At 52.5% G+C, this 16,497-nt stretch overlaps 2 protein-coding genes across 6 annotated transcripts; one reads left to right on the top strand and one right to left on the bottom strand.

Moving 5' to 3' along the window:
* The first annotated feature begins 237 nt into the window (after positions 1-237).
* RPL10 (ribosomal protein L10) lies at positions 238-3,691 on the top strand. Of its 2 annotated transcripts, XM_014533279.1 has the most exons (7): positions 238-310; positions 1,096-1,178; positions 1,279-1,324; positions 2,284-2,391; positions 2,570-2,708; positions 3,239-3,401; positions 3,483-3,691. In XM_014533279.1, exons 1-7 carry the CDS (start codon positions 253-255, stop codon positions 3,633-3,635), a joined length of 750 nt encoding a protein of 249 aa, XP_014388765.1. In that variant the 5' UTR covers positions 238-252; the 3' UTR covers positions 3,636-3,691. The 2 variants fall into 2 exon arrangements, with proteins under 2 accessions (XP_014388765.1, XP_005886180.1); XM_005886118.2 differs by lacking the exons at positions 238-310; positions 1,096-1,178 and adding an exon at positions 2,133-2,191 and having other exon boundaries at positions 1,215-1,324.
* A 3,601-nt stretch (positions 3,692-7,292) lies between these two features.
* DNASE1L1 (deoxyribonuclease I-like 1) lies at positions 7,293-15,728 on the bottom strand. Of its 4 annotated transcripts, XM_005886114.2 has the most exons (9): positions 15,426-15,728; positions 15,170-15,246; positions 12,716-12,943; positions 11,809-11,897; positions 11,641-11,727; positions 8,958-9,058; positions 8,700-8,812; positions 8,127-8,375; positions 7,293-8,055 (listed from the first exon to the last, which is right to left on the bottom strand). In XM_005886114.2, exons 3-9 carry the CDS (start codon positions 12,842-12,844, stop codon positions 7,894-7,896), a joined length of 930 nt encoding a protein of 309 aa, XP_005886176.1. In that variant the 5' UTR covers positions 12,845-12,943; positions 15,170-15,246; positions 15,426-15,728; the 3' UTR covers positions 7,293-7,893. The 4 variants fall into 4 exon arrangements, with proteins under 4 accessions (XP_005886176.1, XP_014388766.1, XP_005886177.1 ...); XM_014533280.1 differs by lacking the exon at positions 15,426-15,728 and having other exon boundaries at positions 12,716-12,935; positions 15,170-15,337; XM_005886115.2 differs by lacking the exon at positions 15,426-15,728 and having other exon boundaries at positions 15,196-15,337.
* Positions 15,729-16,497: the final 769 nt, after the last annotated feature.

Here is a 16,497-nt window from a genome sequence, read left to right as displayed (position 1 = left end):
CGGGGGGGGGGCCAAATCCATTTTTTTTTATTTTTAATTTTTAAAATTAATTTTAGAGAGGAAGGGAGAGGGAGAGAGAGAGTTTAGAAACATCAATGATGACAAAGTATCATTGATCAGCTGCCTCTTGCATGGCCCACACTGGGTATTGAGCCCACGACCCAGGCATGTGCCCTGACCAGAATCGATCCTGTGACTCCTGGTTCATAGGTCGATGCTCGACCACTGACCCACGCTGGCCGGGCCGAAACCATGCTTATGGAGAGCCGCCCAGACACACTCAGGCGGCATCGGAACATGGTGGGACTTGGTAAGGAGTGTGTGTTGGGGGGTTGGGGGGAAGGGGAGACGCACATTCTGGGCCCTGGGAGGGTGGACGCTGCTCTCAGAGGCCTGGACTAGATGGGGCGGGAGACCGAGTGACCGCGCCCTTTGCCATAAGGGATCGCAGCCCTCTTTCTCCTCTTCTCCATCGGAAGCACAATGTGTCTTTTCTCTGCCCCAAGAGGGTGGGCAGGGAGGACCCAAAGGTGCTCTCAGGGTCTTCTGGAACCTGGATTTCGGTGGAGGCTCGTCATCGGCCTTTTTCCCGCGGGTGGGCAAAGACCACCCGGTATCGGCACAGTCTGCGGACTTTTAGGTTACCGCGGGGAGTGGGGGCGTGGGGGCGGGCCTCGGCCTCCGGCCTCCCTACCGACAAAAGAATGCAAGTCGAGGCTCCAGCATGGCGCGTCCCCTGCGGGCCCTGAAGCCCAGAGGGAAGCACAGAGAGCGTGTCACGGGCAAAGTGAATCCTCGGAGCAAGCGCGCAGCCGCCGTGAGCCCCACTCCGGGGCACTTCCCCTTTTTCAACTCAAGAACAAAAGTTTTTCATAGTTACAATAAAGCCTCGGGCCGAGTTCTACGCCCAAGATGGCCAGTTGGAAAGGGCTTTCCCGTGCTGATGTGGCTAGCCCCCATTCGCTAGCTCACTGCGGTCAGGCTCTCCGCCTCTTTCCCGTTCTGCGCATGTACCCGGCTGCCTGCCCGCAGGCGCAGAGCGCCATCACCTCTATGGTCTGCATGTCTGATAGAGTGTCCACCCGCCCTCGCCAGGACTCTATGGTTCCTACGCGCGAAGAGAGGCGGCCTATATAAAGCATGCGCAGGCGTGGGAGCGTCTCTTTCCCTTCGGCGTGGTGAGTAGTGGCGGGTGCCCGTTCCCGCCGTGCCCTCGCCGCTTCCCTCCCGTGGTTAGAACCTTGTCATCGTCTTCTGACTATTTCTGTTTCGTTGCAGCCACTGAAAATCCTGGTGTCGCCATGGGTCGACGCCCCGCCCGGTGGTGAGTATTGAATCCATGTAATTTGGCTGCCTACGGCACTCGTGGGGTGGAGCCTCCCTAGTACATACAGCTTTCCCTATTTTGGGAATGGACTCCATCGTTCTCCCCTATATCTTCCGGATCGCTTTAGGTCTTCGTTTAGATCATGTGGTTCTTTAACTTAAAACTTAATGCCGATCTTTAAGCGCTTCCACAATTTTATTGGGGTGTTGTGTTGACCCTTTGCTGCATTTCCGAGCCAGTTTCAGGCTGGAAGCGACGTCTGCCTTGCATCCCGCCCTTTGTCCTGGAAATTGGCCGCCTTTTGAAGGCTCAATGCCTTCTGGGCCTTTGTGTGCCTTTCCCTTCTTATTTCCGGGCTTCGGGTTCTGGGAGCCCAAGTCTTGTGTGGCCTGCAGAGGGCGCCGGGAGTCCTTCACGCGGCTTGGAGGCCAAATGCCACGTGCCCAAAAGTCTAGGTGGATGGCATAAACTGTGCTACTTTTATGCAACAAATATGTAGTATACAGTGTCTGGAAGTGAGAGGTGTTTTTTAACTGGGAAAGTCTGTTTCAAAGGATTGGCCTTGTAAGAAGTTTAAAACCCAGTAAGGGGTCAAGAAAGATTTTTGCCTACATGGTTGTCCTCTAACGTTTGGCCACCTAGTTGTGACTGTCTTGCTTTAGCGCCATGCCAGATATGGAGGTAGCTTACCGATTGGCTTGTGCCATCCCCTCCTTTGGTCGTGGAGGGAGCACTGAAGTGCCTATTGACCAGTTAACTTGTGAATCCCTGAAAACCTGGGTTTCTCCCCCCTCCCCCTCCGCAGTTACCGGTATTGTAAGAACAAGCCGTACCCAAAGTCCCGCTTCTGCCGAGGTGTCCCTGGTAAGTCGCAGAAGAGCTCCCCAACTGGTTTGGCTGCACTGACTCAGTTGTTGAGGGCACCCCACACACAACTGACCCAAGCATTTTTTCAGACGCCAAGATCCGCATCTTTGACCTGGGGCGGAAAAAGGCGAAAGTGGATGAGTTCCCACTCTGTGGCCACATGGTGTCAGACGAATATGAGCAGCTCTCCTCCGAAGGTGAGGTGCAGGATTCCTGGTTAATCACACCTATTCCTACGCGCTCCCCCAGCCAAATCCGGAGCTCACTGTACTGGAATTACCAGTTCCCGTTCCTTAGTCATGAACACCCAATTGTGAGCCATGGTGAGTGCTTCTGTGCCATCCTTACTCTGCTGCCTTCCTTCCCCCCATCTAGCCCTGGAGGCTGCCCGTATTTGTGCCAACAAGTACATGGTGAAAAGTTGTGGCAAAGATGGCTTTCACATCCGAGTGCGGCTCCACCCCTTCCACGTCATCCGCATCAACAAGATGTTGTCCTGTGCTGGGGCTGACAGGTGAGCTGGGGGATTTTCACATAACTTGAGGGTCTCTGTTGAGCTTGATTATAGTAGTAGAGCAAAGAGATGGCCCCACATAAAGACTCATCCATCCATAGCAAAGCCAGCTTAATGGCCGGCAAGATATCGTGGGCACTAATTTTTCTGCTACTATGCAGATGAGCTGAGACAAAAAGGGCATTATGACAAGGGCTTAGCCTCTGGGCAGCAGGTGGAGGAAGTAGCTTTGAGCCTGGTGACAGCCATCTGCCAGCAAGTACTTTGCTGGGGCAGTTGCATGTTGGAGGGCTTTCAAATGAGCCCAGGGGGCACTTTGGCAGGGATTCTGTTGAGTCTGTTTTGGGGTTCGCTGCAGCCAATTAAGCCGACCATGCTCTTTTCCCCATGGGGGCCTGGTGTGCAATGGCTGCAAACAGCAGCATCCTTGGTAGTGTACGCAACCTGAGATGGCTTTCACATCCGAGTTCGGCTCCACCCCTTCCACGTCACCCCATCAACAAGATGTTGTCCTGTGCTGGGGCTGACAGGCTCCAAACAGGTATGCGGGGTGCCTTTGGAAAGCCCCAAGGCACAGTGGCCAGAGTCCACATTGGCCAAGTCATCATGTCCATCCGCACCAAGCTGCAGAACAAGGAGCACGTGATTGAGGCCCTACGCAGAGCCAAGTTCAAGTTCCCTGGCCGCCAGAAGGTAACAAGTGCCATAACCTTGATCCCTCCTTTCCTTGCCTCCCCCCAAATATGTAAACTCAATTCTTTGTTTTTTCCTCAGATCCACATCTCCAAGAAGTGGGGCTTTACTAAGTTTAATGCGGATGAGTTTGAAGATATGGTGGCCGAGAAGCGCCTCATCCCAGATGGCTGTGGGGTCAAATACATCCCTAATCGTGGTCCCCTGGACAAATGGCGAGCCCTGCACTCGTGAGAGTCTCGGTGCTGCCCCCACCTTACACCCACCAATAAATCAATTTTTCAGCCCTATCTTTGCATCTGGATTCATGGGGGATGGGGGAGCCTCTGGGAACCCCAGGATCACTGTCCTTTGTCCTCCAGGAAAAGGCTGACAACAGATCAGGGCCAGGGAACAAATAAGCCCAGCACAGCAGCCCAGATAGGACATTGCCTTCCACCTGCCTAGACCAGGGTTTGTAGGTTCGAAGCCTCAGGCCATGGGTAAGTCCTAATGCCTTGAATGCTGCCTTTATAAAGTGCCCTTCCCATGGGGCCTGATAAAGGACTTGTGGCTTCAGGTGGCCCTTGCACTGCTATGGAATCTTTGCCCGTCAGCAGTGTCACGGAATGGGGAGAGTTTGGATCCCTCTGGGTGTGGTCACAGCCATGTTTTAACAGGTCCTCCAGTTTGCCCCCTTTGAAATGTGTCACAGGGGTTGGCAACAGCTGACCTTTGGGCAAATAGTGTGCAGCCCCAGACTGCAAATTTGCACTTAATGCCCCTAATGTCTTGGTAGCTGTTTTAATTTTTATTGAATTTTTAAGAGGCATATCAATTGATTGCTCTACTCATCCAAGCATTCACTGCTTGATTTTTACTGTGCCCTGGCCAGCTATCAAACCCACAATCTTTGCATATTGGGACGATGCTCTAACCATTTGCACTCCCTGGCCAGGGCCCTATGTTTTTACTGAACTCTGTTCTCTGGAAAATGGAACAGTTCTGGAGTTAGGCCCTTCTCTGACCTGTGTCCTGTTCATGCCCTCACATTGTCACAAAGCAAACATGCTTAAGTTCAGAACTTGTAACAGTTGCAACTATTTGTTACATCAGAGCTGGCTCATGTATTTTCTGCATCTGTAGCCTTGGTAACCACTCCCTGGGGCTGCATCCAGGATCTGCAGAACAGCAGGAAGGCCAGCCCCACTCAGTGCTAGCTGCCCTGGGAGCGGGGGTGGAGTCCCTGAGAAACGCACTGGCCACTGAGCAACAGTGGGTGGCACGGGCCTGCAGAGCAGCGGGACTAGAAAAGACCTGGGAGCCCTAGCTGGTTTGGCTCAGTGGATAGAGCATCGGCCTGCAGACTGAGGCTCCTGGGTTTGATTCCAGTGAAGGGTATATACCCAGGTTGTGGGCTTAATCCCCAGTGGGGGTGTCCAGGAGGCAGCCGATGAATGATTCTCATCCGGTGCTGTCCCCACCCACACTGCACCCATTTCACAGAGGAAGAGACTCAGGCCAATGATGGGAGGAACTTGTTCCATGTCTCTGCACCTGTGTCCCTTGATGTCCCCTTCTCTGGGACATGCCCTGAGGGGTCAGGCAGGGCTCGGGCTTTGGCTTGAGATCCTCAGGAGTGCAGCTTCCCTACAGTGACAAACCTACCAGAACTAAGGCAGACATCACGTCCGCCCTGGCCACCTTGCCAAGCGTCAGCCTCTGGGCACTGAAGGCACAGATGCGAAAGGCCTCAGCCACCCCAACCAGGAGCAGGAGCACAGCTGGGCAGGAATCCAGGTCGCCCCAGGGTGGAGTCCCAGCTGGGCCTGCTTGTGGTTTCAGAAGGACCTGGGGTTCTGGACAGAGAAAGGGAGGCTCACCCTGCTGCCCAGCACCAGCCCCCAGAGCTGCCAGCCTCGAAGATTCCTGTCTTTTCTTCCTGTGGACACCTGAGGTGGGCACATATGGCTCGGCCTCATGCTCTTAATGGTGACAAAATACACATAGCATGGAATTGAGCATCTTAACCAGTTTAGTGGCGTCAAATACACTCATCTTGTGCAACCATCACCACCCTCCATCCCCAGAACTTTTTCATCTTCTAAACAGAAACTCTGTCCACATGAAACACTAACCCCCCATTTCCCCTCCAGAGCCCTGGCACCAGCCACCCTACTTTCTGCCTCTATGAGCTTCCCTACCCCAGGGACCTCACAGAATGACATCATTGTCCTTTTGTGTCCGGCTTATTTCACATCGGATAATGTTCTCAAGGTTCATCCATGTTGTAATGTGTGTCAAAATTTCCCTCCTGTTTTGTTTTTTTTTAAGCCCACAGCACCCGGATTCTCCTATCCAACTACTAACCAGGCCTGACCCTGCTTAGCTTAGGAGGTCAGACCAGATCAGAAGGTCAGGAGTGTTCAGGGTGGTGTGGCGGCAGACAAATCTCCTTCCTGGTTCAGGCTATGTTCCACCGTATGGACAGACCACGTGTTGCCCACCCATTCCTCTATGAACGGACACTTGGGTTGCGACCATCTTTTGGCTACTGTGAGTGATGCTGCTACAAACGTGGGAGTACAAATATCTTTCAGGTTCCTCCTTTCAGTTCTTTTGGGTCTGTACCCAGAAGTGGAATTGCTGAGCCTTATGGGAACTCTGTTTAATTTGTTGAGGAAGTGCCCTGCTGTCTTCCATAGCGGCTGCACCAGCTTCCAGTCCCAGCAGCTGGTTGACCCCAGCTTTTCACCACCATTACGAGGGCCATCTTCACAAATATCTTGCTCAACTCCTTTTTTAAAAAAAAAATTATTTTTTAAATTGATTTCAGAGAGGAAAAGAGAGAGAGAGAGAAAAACATCAATGATGAGAGAGAATAGTTGATCTGCTGTCTCCTGCATGCCCCACACTAGGAATCCAGCACACAACCTGGGCATGTACTCTGACCTGGAATCAAACCATGACCTCCTGGTTCATAGGTCATCACTCAACCACTGAGCCCCCCTGGCTGGGCTTTTTTTTTTTTTCCGCTCCACTTCTCAGATGTTACCGTTTTTTTTATTTTTTTAAGTATATTTTTATTGGTTTGAGAGAGAGAGAGGAAGGGAGAGGGAGAAATAGAAACATCAATGGTAATAGAGAACGATTGATTGGCTGCCTCCTGCACACCCCCTACTGAGGATTGAGCCCACAACCCGGGCCTGTGTCCTGACTGGGAATCAAACCATGACATCCTGGTTCATAGGTTGAAACTCAACCACTGAGCCACACCAAACAGGCTGTTTTTAAAAATTTTTATTGATTTTATATAGAGAGAAACCTTGATTTACTGTTCCACTTAATTATGCAACCATTGGTTGATTCTTGTATGTGCCCTGGCCGGGCGGGGATCAAACCCGCAACCTTGGCGTAGGATGATACTCTAACCAACTGAGCTACCCAGCCAGGGCACTAGCTGCTTTTACTGACCTCTGTTCTCTGGAAAATGGAGCGGTTCTGGAGTTAGCCAGGTCCCTCTCTGACTTCATGTCCTTTGCAGGTGACCTGTGCATGCTCTCCCACACTGAGGGACTGTCCTAACACACCCCAAGGAAACCTGCGTGTTCCATTTGTGGGCGTGTAACATAGGGACACAGTGACCATCATTTAATACAACTGCTTCACAAAGCAAACATCATGCTTAAAAAAACAGACTTTCTTACAGTTAAAGCTACTACATGACAGCCGGTTCATATATGTTCTGTGCATCCGTAGCCTTAGTAACCACTCTGCCTGGGGCCACACTCTATGAATGTGCCAACGTGGACTGACTGCAGTTCATGGGCTTTGCCACAGGCGTTGGGTGTGTTTGCAGCTATTTTCATTAGATCACACGAGTTTTAGTGCATCAGCCATTTTTTCGTGTGTGTGTGTGTGTGTGTGTGTGTGTGTGAAGTGCTTATCTCCATTTTTGTATCTACTGGGATCTTCACGCTGATTCACGTGAATCCCATGTACAATACAGGTGGCCCAGTGACATATCTGTTCCACACGTGTAGTGTCCCTCCTATCTAGCTTTTCGTTCTCAGTTTGTATGTGTTTCCTTTTTGTCATTATTTTTCATATGTTGTGATTCCCTTTTCTAAGCCCCTTTCCGCTCCCCCAGCCTCGGGGCCCCTGCCTTCCTCTTACACACTCTCATGCCAGGCACAGGCTCAGCAAAAGAACACAAGCCAAACCAAAGAAAAGGCAGAGGGCTGCAGTCCAATAGGGCAGGGCTGGGCAGGACCGGATTGGGCAGGACTAGGCAGGGCTGGGCAGGGCTGGGTTGGGCAGGGTTAGGCAGGGCCGGGCTGAGCAGAGCAAGGAAGGGCAGGGCTGGGCAGGGACAGGCTGGGCTGCAGTTGAAGCCCTTCAGGAGTCGCTTTGGCTGCAGGGCAAAGGACCAGGAGAGGCTGGGGTTTGAGTCCTGAGGGCAGTGTAGTCAGTCATCACCTCTGCGGGCAGCAGACACCAGGGTGGGTGAGGTTCAGGCCCCCAGACCCAGCTGTGGGGGCAGGAGCAGCAGCAGCAGCAGGGACAGCAACAGAGTGGCCAGGCTGAGGGGCCGGGTCCCATGCCCCGCCCGGCTCAGTCTCAGGCTCAGGCTCAGCTCCACCTCCACGGGGTAGTGGTCACTGACGTTGAGGGCCTGGGGTGGACAGAAGGACAGTGTCAGGGTCGAGGGACTTCCCCGTGGCCATTCCCGCTGCCTCGTTTTACCTGCTCCTCGGTGAGCCGGAAGCTCCGAGGGAAATTGAAGGCAGCAGCTGTATGCAACAGCCTCCGGAAGCGCTCCCCGTGCAGCACGATGCGGTCATAGGCACAGTTGGTGCTGGCGCGCACCGTGGTGTCCTCGCCATCGGCGATTGCCCAGTAGAAGTCGGCCTGAGTCCGCAGTATCAGCTCCTCCAGGCGCTTTTTGGCCAGTGAACTACAGTCAGCATTGAAGTCCCCCAGCAGGATTATGTCCTGGAGAGGGCGCAGCTGTTGTGTCAGGCCACCACGCCATCCGGTCTCCCTCTCCCCCATGCAACCTGCCCAGCCCTACCCCGCCCTTTTTTTTTTTTTTTTTTTATTAAATACATTTTATTGATTTTTTACAGAGAGGAAGGGAGAGGGATGGAGTTAGAAACATCCATGAGAGAGAAACATCGATCAGCTGCCTCCTGCACATCTCCCACTGGGGATGTGCCCGCAACCCAGGTACATGCCCTTGACCAGAATCGAACCCGGGACCTTTCAGTCCGCAGGCCGACGCTCTATCCACTGAGCCAAACCGGTCAGGGCTCCTACCTCGCTCTTCCAGCGCCGGGAGACATCCAGAAACACATCATACAGGGCGTTCAGCTCCTGCTCCACGGCCTTCGGAGTGGTGTGTAGGGGGACCAACACCAAGCTGGGAAGGTCTGCAAGGCCCCAGGGATGGAGGGCTCCCACCCACTCCTGGATCTTCTCCACACAGCCCCCTCTGGGTGACCGAGCCCCCAGCAGAGCCAGCCAGCCCCCCCTTCCCGCTGCCCCACAGCAGGGCAAGCCTTCTTCCCCTCTTACCCTTGCTGGGCAAAGTGAACTTGGCCACAAAGGGCTCCCGGGCAAAGAGGTCGTCCTTGTCATTGTACAGGTAGGAATCCTGGACCTGCATCTTGTGTGACCTAGGGACCGAGGGATGGGAAGCAGTGGTCCCACATCACTGATTCTGGTTTGCAAGTGCCAACATCAGAGCTGGCACTCAGGGAGGGGGCCTCTGCCAGCAGCTCTGTTCCATATGGGCACAGTCTTCCTAGCCTTTTTTCCCCCTCTTCCTAGCCTTTTTTTCTAGAATTTTATTGAGAGAAAATTCACAAACCATAAGCCCGGCCCGTGTGGCTCAATGGTTGAGTGTTGACCTATGAATCAGGTCCGATTCCTGGTTGCGGGCTTGATTCCCAGTAGGGGGCGTGAAGGAGGCAGCAGATCAATGACTCATGATTGATGTTTCTATTTCTCCCTCTCCCTTCCTTTCTGAAATCAATAAAATATCTTTTAAAAAATTCACATACCATAAAATTCCAGTGGCGTTTGTTACACTCACAAGGTTGTAGAACCATCACCACAATCAATTTTAAAACATTGTTAAACATTGTTAAAAAAGAAACTGTATCCATTAGCATCCACTTACCATTCTCCTCCCCCAGAACCCCTGGCAGCCACTCATCTATTTTCTGTCTCTGGATTTGCCTATTCTGGACATTCCGTGTGAATGTAATCAAATCATATGTGGTCTTGCCCTGGCCAGTGTGGCTCAGTGGTTGACCATCATCCCATGCACCAAGAGGTTGCTGGTTTGATTCCTGATCAGGGCACATGCCTGGGTTTAGGGCTCGATCCCCAGTGTGGGGCATGCAGGAGGCAACTGATTGATGTTTCTCTTTGTCTCATTCTCCCTTCCCCCCTCTCTAAAATCAATAAAAAAAGATATTTTTTAAAAATAATACATGCAGCCGAAACCGGTTTGGCTCAGTGGATAGAGCATCGGCCTGCAGACTGAAGGGTCCCAGGTTCGATTCCGGTCGGGGGCATGTACCTGGGTTGCGGGCACATCCCCAGTAGGAGATTGAGCCGAAACCGGTTTGGCTCAGTGGATAGAGCGTCGGCCTGCGGACTGAAAGGTCCCAGGTTCGATTCCGGTCAAGGGCATGTACTTGGGTTGCGGGCACATCCCCAGTAGGAGATGTGCAGGAGGCAGCTGATCGATGTTTCTCTCTCATCGATGTTTCTAACTCTCTATCTCTCTCCCTTCCTCTCTGTAAAAAATCAATAAAATATATTTAAAAAATAATAATATATGCGCACTAGCCGACTTGGCTCAGTGTACAGAGCATCAGCCTGCAGACTGAAGGGTCCCAGGTTCGATTCCGGCCAAGGGCACATGCCTGGGTTGCGGGCTCGTTCCCCAGTAGGGGGTGTGCAGGAGGCAGCCGATGAATGATTCTCTCTCATCATTGATGTTTCTATCTCTCTCTCCTTCTCCCTTCCTCTCTGAAACCAATAAAGAAATATATTTAAAAAATTAAACAAATAATATATGGTCTTCTGTATCTGGCTTCTTTCCCTTAGCATTGTTTCCAAGGTTCACCCATGTTGGAGCATGGGCCAGTATTTCATGTCTGAATCATATTCTGTTAGAGAGAGACCACCTTTTATTTGTCCAGCCATCAGCTGATGGACACTTTGGTCATTTCCACTTTGAGGTGTTATGAGTGATGCTGTTATGAGCATTTCTGTGTGGACATTGTTCCGTCATTATTATTTTTTAAAATATATTTTTATTGGTTTCAGAGAGGAAGGGAGAGGGAGAGATAGAAACATCAATGATGACAGAGAATCATTGATTGGCTGCCTCCTGCACGCCCCACACTGGGAATAGAGCCCACACCGAGACATGTGCCCTGACCGGGAATCGAACCGTGACTTCCTGGTTCATAGGTCGATGCTCAACCACTGAGCCATGCCAGCCGGGCTCCCCCATTATTTTGGAGTGAATTCTAGACATTATATACTTCCATCTATATAAAGAAATAGGTGCTCAGCTGGCATGGCTCAGTGGTTGAGCATCGACCTATGAACCAGGAAGTCATGGTTCGATTCCTGGTCAAGCACATGCCCAGGTTGTGGGCTCGATCCTCAGTATGGGGCGTGCAGGAGGCAGCCGATGAATGATTCTCTCTCATTATTGATGTTTCTCTCTTTCTCTCCCTCTCCTTTCCTCTCTCTGAAATCAATAAAAACATATAAAAAATATTTAAGAAAAAAAATAGGTCTCCTTCCCTGGCAGTCCCCCTTGCCCTCTCGATCCTGGCCACAAAGGGCTCCCCTGAGGCTGTCCTCCCAGGATCTGAGGGCTGTTTCTGGAGCCCATGTCCACCGGAGGCCCACGACAGGCCCTGTTTGAGCCTCTTCCCAGAAGCTGCAGCCAGCCACTCCCAAATGGGGCAAGACACGCCCAGAGCTCCAGTGGCTTCCACGGGAGAGGCAGAGGGGCCTGACATCTGTGCATGGAGAAGGCCTGCTGCGGGGGCAGGTGAACACCGAAGCTGGCAAGGCTAGAGGAGAGGCAGAGCCCAGAGTAAAAGAGCCCAGGAGAAAAAGTGTGAGAGAAGGTGAAGGCTGCCCTGGGAGGAAGGGGTCTGGGACTGCTCAGCCATCTCACAGCGGGCCAAGTGCCAAGTCCGCCCTGGCCACCGTGTGTGCTTACCTGTAGATGTACACGTACTTCTCCATGTATGTGCTGCGCCCCAGGAAGGGGCTGCTCAAGGAGCTGTAGGGCCCGGAGTCATCAAATCTGCCAGGAAAGGGGAGCCCAGGGTCAGGGACCCTGAGGCTCCAGGGGGCCCCGGATTAGACCCACAGAGCCCCGGCTCACCGATTGAGTTCTCGGAGCAGGAGGTAGAGGGCGCTGCCAGAAGAGTCCACCAGCTCCTGCAGCACCGTGATGTCACAGCGAGCCAGGATCTGCAGGACACCAGCAAGGCCGGCCCCACTCAGTGCCAGCTGCCCCGGGAGGGGTGGAGCCCCTGAGAAACTGGCACTGGCCACTGATGTGGGCAAGGGTGGCATGGCGTGCTGGCTGTGGCCCACAGAGGAGTGGGCCTAGAAAAGACTTGGATGGGTCCGGCCAGGGTGGCTCAATGGTTGAGTGTTGACCTATGAACCAGGAGGTCATGGTTCGATTCCCAGTCAGGGCACATGCCTGGTTGTGGGCTCGATCCCCAGTGTGGGGCGTGTAGGAAGCAGCCAATCAATGATTCTCTCTCATCATTGATATTTCAATCTCTCTCTCCCTCTCCCTTCCTCTCTGAAATCAATAAAGATATATTAAACAAACAAAAAGACCTGGGAGAAAGCTGAATGCCGTCGCCACCCTCACTGCACCCATTTTACAGAGGGACAGACTCAGGCCAGTGACGGGAGGAATGTGCTCCATGTCTCTGCACCCGTGTTTCTTGATGTCCCTTTTTAAAATATATGTTTTTATAGATTTCAGAGCGGAAGAGAGAGGGAGACAGAAACATCAATGATGAGAGAATCATTGATCGGCTGCCTCCTGTGTGACCTCCACCAGGGATCGAGCCCGCAACCGGGGCATGTGCCCTGACCGGGAATCGAACCGGACCTCCTGGTTCATAGGTCGACGCTCAACCACGGAGCCACGCCGGCCGGGCTTTCTCGATGTCCCCTTCTCTGGGACATGCCCCGGGTCAGGTAGGGCTGGGTGGGGGCTTTGGCTCCTGGTCCTCAGGAGTGCAGCTTCCCTACAGTGATGAACCTACCCGAACTAAGGGGTCCATCACGTCCTCCCTGGCCACCTTGGCAAGCGTCAGCCTCTGGGCGTTGAAGGCACAGATGCGAAAGGCCTGGGCCACGCCCACCAGGAGCAGGAGCACAGCTGGGCAGCGCATGGCTGTGTTTGGGCTGCTGGGACCCTCTGCAGGAATCCAGGTCGCCCCAGGGTGGAGTCCCAGCTGGGCCTGCTTGTGGTTTCAGAAGGACCTGGGGTTCTGGACAGAGAAAGGGAGGCTCACCCTGCTGCCCAGCACCAGCCCCCAGAGCTGCCAGCCTCGAAGATTCCTGTCTTTTCTTCCTGTGGACACCTGAGGTGGGCACATATGGCTCGGCCTCATGCTCTTAATGGTGACAAAATACACATAGCATGGAATTGAGCATCTTAACCAGTTTAGTGGCATCAAATACACTCATCTTGTGCAACCATCACCACCCTCCATCCCCAGAACTTTTTCATCTTCTAAACAGAAACTCTGTCCACATGAAACACTAACCCCCCATTTCCCCTCCAGAGCCCTGGCACCAGCCACCCTACTTTCTGCCTCTATGAGCTTCCCTACCCCAGGGACCTCACAGAATGACATCATTGTCCTTTTGTGTCCGGCTTATTTCACATCGGATAATGTTCTCAAGGTTCATCCATGTTGTAATGTGTGTCAAAATTTCCCTCCTGTTTTGTTTTTTTTTAAGCCCACAGCACCCGGATTCTCCTATCCAACTACTAACCAGGTCTGACCCTGCTTAGCTTAGGAGGTCAGACCAGATCAGAAGGTCAGGAGTGTTCAGGGTGGTGTGGCGGCAGACAAATCTCCTTCCTGGTTCAGGCTATGTTCCACCGTATGGACAGACCACGTGTTGCCCACCCATTCCTCTATGAACGGACACTTGGGTTGCGACCATCTTTTGGCTACTGTGAGTGATGCTGCTACAAACGTGGGAGTACAAATATCTTTCAGGTTCCTCCTTTCAGTTCTTTTGGGTCTGTACCCAGAAGTGGAATTGCTGAGCCTTATGGGAACTCTGTTTAATTTGTTGAGGAAGTGCCCTGCTGTCTTTCATAGCGGCTGCACCAGCTTCCAGTCCCAGCAGCTGGTTGACCCCAGCTTTTTACCACCATTATGAGGGTCATCTTCATGAATATCTCTCTCTCTCCACTTCTGAGCTTTTTTTTTAAGTATATAGTTACCTTTATTATAATTCATAAATGCATTAGAAATGGATTTTTAAAATGACGTTTAGTTTCTCATGAGCTTCTGCTTTCAGTTCATTCAGCTATGCCCTAGCCCAGTGGTCAGCAAACTGCGGCTCGAGAGCCACATGCAGCTCTTTGGCCCCTTGGGTGTGGCTCTTCCACAAAATACCACGTGCAGGCGCTCATGTACAGTGTGATTGAAACTTCGTGGCCCATGCGCAGAAGTTGGTATTTTGTGGAAGAGCCACACTCAAGGGGCCAAAGAGCCGTATGTGGCTCGCGAGCCGCAGTTTGCCGACCACTGCCCTAGCCGTTTGGCTCAGTGGATAAAGCTTTGGCCTGCGGACTGAAGGGTCTCAGGTTTGATTCCAGTCAAGGGCACATGCCTGGGTTGTGGGCTCTATACCCAGTAGGGGGCGTGCAGGAGGCAGCCGATCCATGATTCTCTCTCATCATTGATGTTTCTATCTCTCCCTCTCCCTTCCTCTCTAAAATCAGTAAGAACATATTAAACATAAAATTAAATGATCTCAGATACACCAATCACCCCACCAAATCACCCCACTGCAGTGTGTGATGGCCCCTTGCCCATGCCCCACATCACTGGTGAGCCCCTCTTGTTCGTCTTATCAGCTGGAGCCTTCTTCTTCCTGAGGGTCTCCGTTTATTTTTGTCCTAGACTCACCCAGACTTTGCTCTTTCGGGTTCAGCTCCTTGATCCACCCTGTCCATGTGGCTCTCATTCAGTGACATTGTAAGTCCCTCTACTTCTGTCTCCCTGCTCTCCTCTGTCATCTTGTCACCTTTCTCCTGGGGCTCACTTTCTGCCTCTCTCAGGCTCTTCCTGCCTCTGTTGTTCTTGGCCTCTCTTGTCTGTTCATCTCTCATGGCTTCTCTGCATATCTGCGCTCTCCTGGCTGGGCATGGTGCCTGTTCCTCCCTTGTCACCTGCTCTGTCACTCATGCTAGTTTGGGTCTCCCGCCCTGGTGCCTATTTTGGGATGGATGTGTGTGTTAGGCAGCCCTGGGCTGGCAAGGGCAGCTTGGAGGCTCCAGGGCCAGGGGCCCCCAGGAGGGTCCAGGACAAGAAGAACCAGAGTGACTGTACCTGGCCTCAGCCCAAAGCCCAGCCTGGGTTCCCAACACTTGGCCTTGGCCCTAGCCTTGGGGTTCCCTTCCCCCTCACTACCCGCCACCTCGGGGGTGGGGGGCAACTTTGTCCCTCCCTCTGCCCAGAGGGCTTCCATACCTGCGCAGACCAGCTTGTCTACACACCTGCCTCGGCTGTAAGCAGATCGAGACACCCCACGGAATCGCAGCAGCTGCCTGACAGGGACCGGAGAGAAGAGGAACAGGATGTGGTTCTACCCCACTCATCCAGGCCCGAGCAGGCCTGGTCCCTGCCCCGCCCAGGCGCAGGCAATTTCCCACCCGGCCCCGCCTTCCCGCTGCTGGCGTGGGACCGAGCGGGGGCTGAGGCCCCGGGCTGAGGGCAGATGTCAGACCTGTGAGTCACAGAGATAAGCGGCAGCAGCTGGTTAAAGAATGGTTGCCTGTGCTGAGGGCGGCGAACAGCTGGCGCCTGAGTGCAAACCCCGGCCTAGATGCATTCTCCCAGGCCGGGCGCTCAGCCTCTGGACTTTCCCAGGCAGCATCTGGGGAGGGAAGATGCAAAGGCTGGAGCTCGTGCCCGACGTAGGGGCGCGAGAGCTTTCTCTCCACGTCTTCCGCCCGGGTCCAATGTGGCTGCTCAGAGCGGACTGAGAACTGTCCCTGGGAGAAGGGGATTCGAGAGCTGGTAGCTCAGCATCGTGTGGGGGCCAGCACTGTCTCAGTTGGGACAACTGGGGGACTCCGGCGGCGGCGTCTAGGGTAGAAGGTGGGTCTGCATTGACTGGTTGTGGAACGGTCATCAGGATAGTGTCGCCGTTGCCAGGATTAGGGGTGGTGATGAGCAGGTTGGAAAAAATTTTTTAAATAAATAAAAGCATGATTTAAAATAAAAGAGAGACCTCTTGAGGGGTACAGGGCTTTCCTTTGGGGGCGATGAACATGTTTTGGAACTAGTTAGACGTGGTGGTTGACAACACTGCAAATGTATCAAGTGATATGCTATGTATATATTGCTATATGTTACATCACATGTTACACTGTATATTAGATACATGTATACAGGTATCTGTAATATTGTAATTATATAGGAGCACATAATATGTAACAACGTAAGTTGTATACATAAAATACACAATTTAAAATATTATAAAATACCATAAATGGTTTAATTTTATGTTGTATGAATTCTACCTCAAAAAAAATAAAGGGGGGGGGGCAACAGACACAGACACTGGGGAGGTGGGGGCTTGCCCGGGCTGGGAAGGGATGGGGGAGGGGGTCAATTGGGGAAAAAGACATATGTAAGACTTTAGACAATAAAAAAATAAAAGAAATAAAGGGGGGGAAACACTAAAGTAGAAGTGCTCTGCTAGCCCCGAATTTGAGTGGTGCCAGGTAATCCCGCTGTGCAACCCAAGATTTTTCTGGGGACAAATTGAGACAAAAGGGCCTCGCAGCAAGCCG

The sequence above is a fragment of the Myotis brandtii genome, unplaced genomic scaffold, assembly GCF_000412655.1.
Source record: "Myotis brandtii unplaced genomic scaffold, ASM41265v1 scaffold959, whole genome shotgun sequence".
Lineage (NCBI taxonomy): Eukaryota > Metazoa > Chordata > Mammalia > Chiroptera > Vespertilionidae > Myotis > Myotis brandtii.
Note: the sequence above shows the minus strand (reverse complement) of the source record. Positions and strands in the feature narration are given on the sequence as shown.